At 35.2% G+C, this 7,495-nt stretch overlaps 1 protein-coding gene and 1 pseudogene across 1 annotated transcript; both read right to left on the bottom strand.

The window, feature by feature from the left end:
- Positions 1 to 5,342: 5,342 nt before the first annotated feature.
- LOC123387912 lies at positions 5,343 to 6,138 on the bottom strand (annotated as a pseudogene).
- An 867-nt stretch (positions 6,139 to 7,005) lies between these two features.
- On the bottom strand, positions 7,006 to 7,236 carry LOC123387928 (small nuclear ribonucleoprotein G-like). The gene has a single exon (XM_045066540.1). The coding sequence runs from the start codon at positions 7,234 to 7,236 to the stop codon at positions 7,006 to 7,008; it is 231 nt and encodes a 76-aa protein (XP_044922475.1).
- Between the last annotated feature and the right edge of the window lie 259 nt (positions 7,237 to 7,495).

The raw sequence follows: 7,495 nt of genomic DNA, 5'->3' as shown, positions 1-7,495 counted from the left end.
TACTGTCTGAAATACAAGTTTGGTTACATTGTGGTTAATAGGTTAAATCTTCAACAATGGGGATTGAGTAAGTGAATTATGATACAAATCTAGGATAAGCTATTGTATAGCTTTAAAAAGTTTCAGTAGTGCTTAGTTATAGAGAAGTTGTTCATTATACTATATAAAATTTAAAAGCAATATATAAGTAATATAGAAAGTAGGTGATTCCAAATTAAAATGCGTATCCTGGGAAAAAGGTAACTGATAACTGGAATTTAAAAAACATACTTTTAAGTATGTTTTTACTCATTTTACTTTTTTATTTTCCAAAATTTTCTGCAGTGGTCATTTATCTCTGTTTCAGTCATTAATCACTCACACACACATTTTTTTTCTCTACATGGGATAATAGCTATTAACTGTCTTATTTTTTTACTCAAAAGCTTGTTTCGCCCAAACCATTTAGCTACTGAAATAATTGACCAAATTCCATAATCTAGTAAAGTTTTACTAAAGCACAGGAGAAAGAGGGACAGAAGTGAAAAGACATGTGCTGTAACCCTTTCCCATTTGTCCCTCTGAGTGCCTCTTCTTGTCCAACCTAAATGCCCTCCATTCCATGTAAAAATATTTTGTTCATTCCATATCCTCCATCTGGAAATATCTTCATCACCATTGTTCTAGATGACCTTTATGTAATGCCTCCCTGATGCCTTCCTGATGCTCCTGCACCACCTGATTCAGTTAGATCCAACCTAAATTACTCTCATAGCATCCAGCTGTTACTCTTTTCATAGCATTTTCCATATTGTCCTTTTAGTGTAAGTGACTTTCAAGTTTTAAACTGTGAGATAATAAAGGGCAATGACCATGTGTCTGCTTTTATATTTTTGGTTCAAAAATACCTCACATGAGTTTCAACTTCTGGTGCTGGATTGAATGGGCCTTTGAAATGACTAGCAGATCTGGAAAAGCAAACCATGAATACAATTTAATCCCTCAATAAAAATAATGTGCCTTTTCTTCTAGAAGTGCTTACCCTCCAAAAGATAACTCCCCTGCCTTCCCTCAAGTACTAAATAGCTTTTTTTTTTTTTTTTAAGTTCTCTTACCCCTTCCAAATTATGAGTGTCCCTACTGGGCAAAGTTGGAATTAAGCCCTAAACACCATCACCAAATTATCATAGCAGCTTCATTTCTAAGTCTGCCACTCAAGAACAAGATAAATCTCTCTGATGGTTTTGGATTCCATTGCCTCCACCACTCTGATGAAACTGTTGGATGACTTTTCAACATTTCACTTCCTTCAGCTCACATAACAAACTAATAACCAAAGTGAAAGTGGATTTGTTTGGTCTATCATTTCTGTTCTGATGTGTATTTCTCAGCAGCGGTATTCCTAGTGACATACTTCCAAGAAAATGTTGAAAGTTGCTCTTCAGGTGAAAGTAGTTCTGAAACAAGCTTAGGAAAAAGAAATCTAATTTTTAGAATTCAAAAGAAATATGAGTGATGCCAGGTATAGATGATGGCTTACATTCAAGGCTTAAACCAATGAATATTCATATTCTGAGATTCTTTAGAAACTTAGTATTCTCCTTTTCACAGAGATCCTCATTTAAGAATATGTCATAGGAAAGACCAGTGTGAGGTCTCAGCATGCCTGGGGGAAAATGTTTCTAGTTATGGGGGCTTTTTCATCTGTGCTTGTGATTTATCAATATAGCCTAACCAAATGCTTTATTAATTCAGAAGGTGTCATGATTTTAATTTATTTTATATCTTTTATTGCTCCAGCCAAATACTTTACTAATCATCACATGTGTTTCAACGATAGAAGCATACATTAAAATACTTGACAGGCTGCCCATTAATCTACGCATTGTGGCCCACTGTGCACTTTGCTGATGGAATTTCACATTTTATAGACCCTTCTTTGAATTTTGATGATTTGGTTCAATATTGTTAGCAGAGAACTTGCCTTCTTGGGAATGTATTGCCCATTAAAAGTGACATGCTAGGGTGATTGGGATGTGTTTTGATTTAACAATTGAGTTTATAATTGTATACACTTCAGTAACCACAGAGCTTCCTCTGTTGAAAGGGACTTTGGCACTTGTGTATTTATGTTGTAAAAGAGCTTGCTTTCTTCTATTTTTAGACCCCAAACTGATGCAAAATCTTCTTTAAGACAAAATGAATAATATTTATAGATATTTTAGAACATATCTTTTTTTTTCTTTTTTAAGAACATAATATCTCAAATTTTAGGGTGCCTGGGCAGGTCAGTTTGATTAAGTGTCTGACTCTTGACTTTGGCTCAGGTCATGATCTAGGGATAGTGAGATGAAGCACTGCATTGGGATCCATGCTCAGCATGGAGTTGGCTTGGGATTCTCTCTCTCCTTCTGTTCCTCCTCGCCACTCACATACTCTCTCTAAAAAAAATAAATAAAATCTTAAATGAAAAAAGGAATATAATATCTCAGATTCTACCATGATATGTTAAATAAAGCAATGTTCAGAAAGTAGAAGTCAAAAGAGAAAGAAAGAAAGAAAGAAAGAAAGAAAGAAAGAAAGAAAGAAAGGAAAGCTTAGGATAAAATGCTGAAAATGGGTTCTAAAAGATTCTAGGTGCTAGATTCACACCATCATTGACATTATTAGCTATCTTCACTGGGTAATTTGCTCGATAAATTCAGGAACTACACAACCAAACCAAACCATACTAAAACAAAACAAAATAAAGAAAAATAAACAGCTTTATTTGACTTTTTTTGGTTTCCAATTGTGATGCTTTTAAATTTTGCATTTTCCTTAGTCACTTTAATCTAGAATCAATACAGCCTTAATCTTGTATATCAGCCAACATGGAATGACCCCCATAGTGTTCATAAATATTTATTCAACAGCTATTTCTTGAGCTCCCTACTATGTATTTATCATTTGGTAGGATACACTGTCCTCAAGGCAGTGGTTGGAAGACACATATGAGAAGTTGAGAAACATAAACAATTTATCAGAAGTCAGAGTATGATTTTTTCAGCAAATTTAGTGTAGTGGAAAAGGCAACACAGACAGAGCTTGAGGGAAATTAGTATCAGCAAAGGATTATTAAATGTATCTTCTGTGCATTTTGAGTTCAGGCAAAGCTGCATACAACTCACAGCCCTATAATCACAGAACTATGGGGCCCAGAGAAGGCTTTAAAATTCCTTCATTGCCTCAGTTCCCTATATGTTGAATTTATGCAACAGATCACTAATCTGACTTCACAGATTGTTGGCAGGTGTAAAGGATAAGAGAGACACTGTGAATATAGTATATATTAAATATCAGATACCCAAATGTAACTTTGGTGATAAATATGTAACTTCGTTAACACAAATACTAAAAAAGAAATGTAGTAAAAAAGAAAGTTAATAATGTATTTGTATAGTCAAATGATCTCCCACGGAATAGATGGACCTCACTTAGGTCTTGAAAGGACAGACTGGTTAATGAAATAAAGGTGTGTATGCCCAAAGGAGAAGAAAAATCATAAGTGAAGGGTGGGAAGTAAGACAGTGCATAGTGTATGGGGGATCAAGAGTGTATGAGTTCATTCGAGATATCTGGTTATATGATAGAGTGGATTTATTCTAATAATGTCAGCTACCCCAAAATGGGGGAGGGTGTCACTCAATTTTGCAGGTTGCCATTTTTTAAATTTGGACTCAGAATATGCTGGTGTATTAGCAGGTTTCAGATGAATTACAAACCATTAATTGCTAACAGTTAATATGATGACATTTTTGATAATCCAGTTAAAAATGAGAGAATTAGGATCAAGATATAGGATTTTGTCATATAATCCTACTAAATTACTATCGGAATTATTGCAGAGGCAGTAAAAAGGAATAAACCAGTAACAGGTATCTGAATGAAGTTGAATTTAGACACAGAGGTTGGGAACATGGAGGTCTGGGAAAAGGACAGCTATCTTTCATTGTTAAATATTTTATTTCATTTGAATAATAGATGAATATACGATTTTTATAAAAAATTAACTAACAAAATAAATTTTATTCATAATAATATTAGATAGGCTTTTCTTGAGGAAAAGTTATAGCCAGTTATGAAATGTAATGAGTAAGCCTGAATATGTTCATAGAAGAGGATCTCATGATTGCCTATCATTCCTTTTGTGTCACCAAAAAAAAAGTTAATTAAGACTCTGGTTTATAGAAACATCCCATACAGTCAGCATATATGCTGAAAGCATGAAAAATGCTTTTTTTTCAGTATACAAAGATATTTCCACTATAGCCATGAAGAGCATTATGTAATGATATTTTTGCTAGGGAAATTTCTAGACTTCATGGTTTCATCTTGCTTAAGAACAGAATCCTTTACATGTCACTATTCTTAGGTTCTTACAAGGTATTTTCCCTTCATATTCTTCTATATCCACAGCATGATATTAGGGAATATTCACACACAAACACACACACACACACACATACACATGCACATCATACACCCACACATACACACACAGAACTCTATTTTAAAAGGAAACCTAAACCTAAGCCCCTAAAATTATAGAGATGTCCTTACAATTTTACCATACATTTTAGGCTATGCCTTCACAAACCATATAGCAATAATATGTGGGTTCTTTATTAAGCTAGTGAACCAATAAGCATGCAAAAAATTTTTAAGCAAGTGCCTAAATGTGCAACAATTTTACCATGTCTCTCACCTCTCTCGGAACAGATATGGTTATAACTGACCATTAAGAACATTTCATAGTTCAAAATCCAATCAAGTTTATTTATGGAACCATCAGTATATTAACACACAAAAATTAATCTTTCCCTCCTTCCTAAATACCACTAACTATATGCTGATGTCCTAAACCTGACTCAGTCTCAGTCTATTCAAATTGGTCCCTAAGCACAAAACTTCTTACATGAAAATTTGGTCAGTTCCCTGCTCAAAACCATTTAATTGCTCAGAGTTCTTAGTTGCATGAATCTGTCTTGCTTAACCAACAAATAATTGAGTATAAGTTTTAGATAAATAACAGAATAAGACAAGGAGACTCAAAAAAAGTTGGATAGGATAATAGGTGCGAGCCAAAGTAATTCTGTTCTTGCAGACAGTGTTATATATACTTTAAAGGTATGGAAATGGATATTCATGACATTGGCACATATATTCCCCTGTACCCTGCTACAAATGGAATGGAAGTGGTGAAAGTGCCACTTAGACCTCAAGACTTCTAAGCTATGGCCCAGATCTAGAAGGCACAGCCTTCCTGCTTGGTCTATTGGTGGCAATAGTAACTCACCTATTCAACCTTTTCCCATCTATGGCTAAGGGGAGATATCCATCCTCCCAGAGTGATTTGGGATACATGAGACAGACATGGTCATAGTACATCCCTCAATAGAGATACTGGTATCTAAGAATTCCAGGATGATATTCCAAAAGCAGTAAATCAAATGCCTGCTGATGAGGGTTACAGTAAAGATTCCAGAACTAGATTCCAACTCAGCCAACGTTTGTCCGCTCCAGGAATTTCTACTAAAAAATGTGGTAGGACTTCCATCAGGCTCTGCAAAGACTATTTCTCAGCAGCCACATTCTGTTTTTTAATCCATACAGACTGGATACTCAGGCAAAATTCAACCATACAGGACAGACTCCTAAAGAAGCCAGAGGTACTGTACTCTAGACATGTTAGATCAACTACTTGAACTTCTAGCCTCCTCTGAACTAGGGTACCAAGAATAAGATTAAAAACTTTCTGCATATTTACCACACATAGTCATCTCCTCTGTCTATTAGCTGCAAAAGGAGTAGATCCCAGGTTATGTTAGCTAAATCTATCTCTGTGCCTGATCATCATTGCTGAGTCCTTGGGCTGTTACAGCAACATCTGACAAGTGGCCATCCACACATCCTTTGGGAATTCATTCAGGATGTTTTTTCTTCCTGGATGCATTTCTAGTAGCTAGTATGTTAGTATTCTAACCTGTATATTTCATCATGGCTATTGTACTAACCAACAGTCACCAATATTAGTAATACAGTGGCTGTGAATCCTAAACACCCCCAAATCTTTATGCTGTTATACTGACAATCAAAACCCCAGTTTGGTGGGTCCATTTGGTCAAGACAAAAGGAATCTCTCTGCATGCATTGCTTCTATTGCATGACATAGGCAGTAGCTTCCTTCAATACTATCCATAATGGAAAAGAGGCCCCCCATGAGGAGGAGCAGCTAGATGATAGAAAAGGGAATGAGTGAATCAATGAATTTTTTGACTCCAATGTTTCATTGGTATTTAAAAAAAAATGACTTCCTGACTCTCCAGTGCTTTCACAAAAAGATGAAAACCGTTTGCCTAGACTTTAGGGCTTTTCCTACTATACATGTTGCTTATCTCTCCAGTCGGAAGGGCATTGAACCACTAGACTCTTGGTATTTACCATTTAACTATAGAACTGCTTATATTTTAAAATAATGTATTTGGTGAAAATTATTAGTCAGTGATGTATTTTTCAGCTTCAATGTCTTTAATATTTTCCTGATCATATCACTTAATTTCCCTTTTAAGAATATTAGTTAACTCTCCATATCTGAGAAATTGGTAAACAGTTTCATACACATAAAACCAGGCAAAATGGAGATTTTTTCCAAAGTAGTAAGATGACTGGTAACAGCAGACTGAGATTTCTTACCTGGCAAAAAGTGAAGTACAGTATGAGCATGATAAGGTCAAAGTGAAAGTGAAGACCTCATTAGCCTGGAAAAAATGATAAGTACAAAATAGACATGTAGGAAAGCTTGAGGACTAACATTCAATTTCTTTCTTTCTTTTTTTTTTTTTTGGCTATTACAAAAGTTTATTTAACCAAAAATCTCAATATGAAAATGCACATGATCTGATTTTTATATTGTAGTATAAAACAGGTACTATGGAGAGGGGACATGTGGAAGCAGTTGATTCTTCTGATGAACACATCCATTGTTTATATTCGTTCTAAGGCTTCTAACACAATGATACTGTTTCCTCGTATTACCACCATTCCAATATTGTTCTGTTGCCCACTAGTTGCCATCTCCACACATTCATCTATCACAAGATTCATAAACGGATCGAACCCCTGCAATATTCTTTGAACATGTCTGCCACCATTTAATTTCAATGATAATTTCTTGTCCATAATTTTTTTCAACTCGGGAGGGTGAGCTTTGCTCATGGTGTCTACTGCGCGAGCTCAAAGATGCCTCCAAACGGAATTCGTGGTGTCCCTCGCGCTCCCGTGGTAGGCCCGGCATAACACTCAATTCTTAACTGACTCTCAGTAAGATTAATTCAAAGAAGTTTTAGTATGTAGAATGAGCCTTGACTGCTCAGAGTGATATTTTTAGTTCCACCGAAACATTTCAAGTTTGGAGTTAAATGAACAAAGATATTTAGAATGGGAATCAATTTCCTAATCCTTATTACCATGATAT

This window comes from Mustela putorius, unplaced genomic scaffold, assembly GCF_011764305.1.
Source record: "Mustela putorius furo isolate JIRA1106 unplaced genomic scaffold, ASM1176430v1.1 tig00003867_pilon_pilon_pilon, whole genome shotgun sequence".
NCBI lineage: Eukaryota > Metazoa > Chordata > Mammalia > Carnivora > Mustelidae > Mustela > Mustela putorius.
The sequence above is the reverse complement of the archived record's forward strand: the minus strand, read 5'-3'. Positions and strand labels throughout refer to the sequence as shown.

Excerpts from the sequence above, each read along its gene's own strand:
- LOC123387928 (XM_045066540.1), bottom strand. The coding sequence starts at position 7,236 with ATGAGCAAAGCTCACCCTCCCGAGTTGAAAAAAATTATGGACAAGAAA.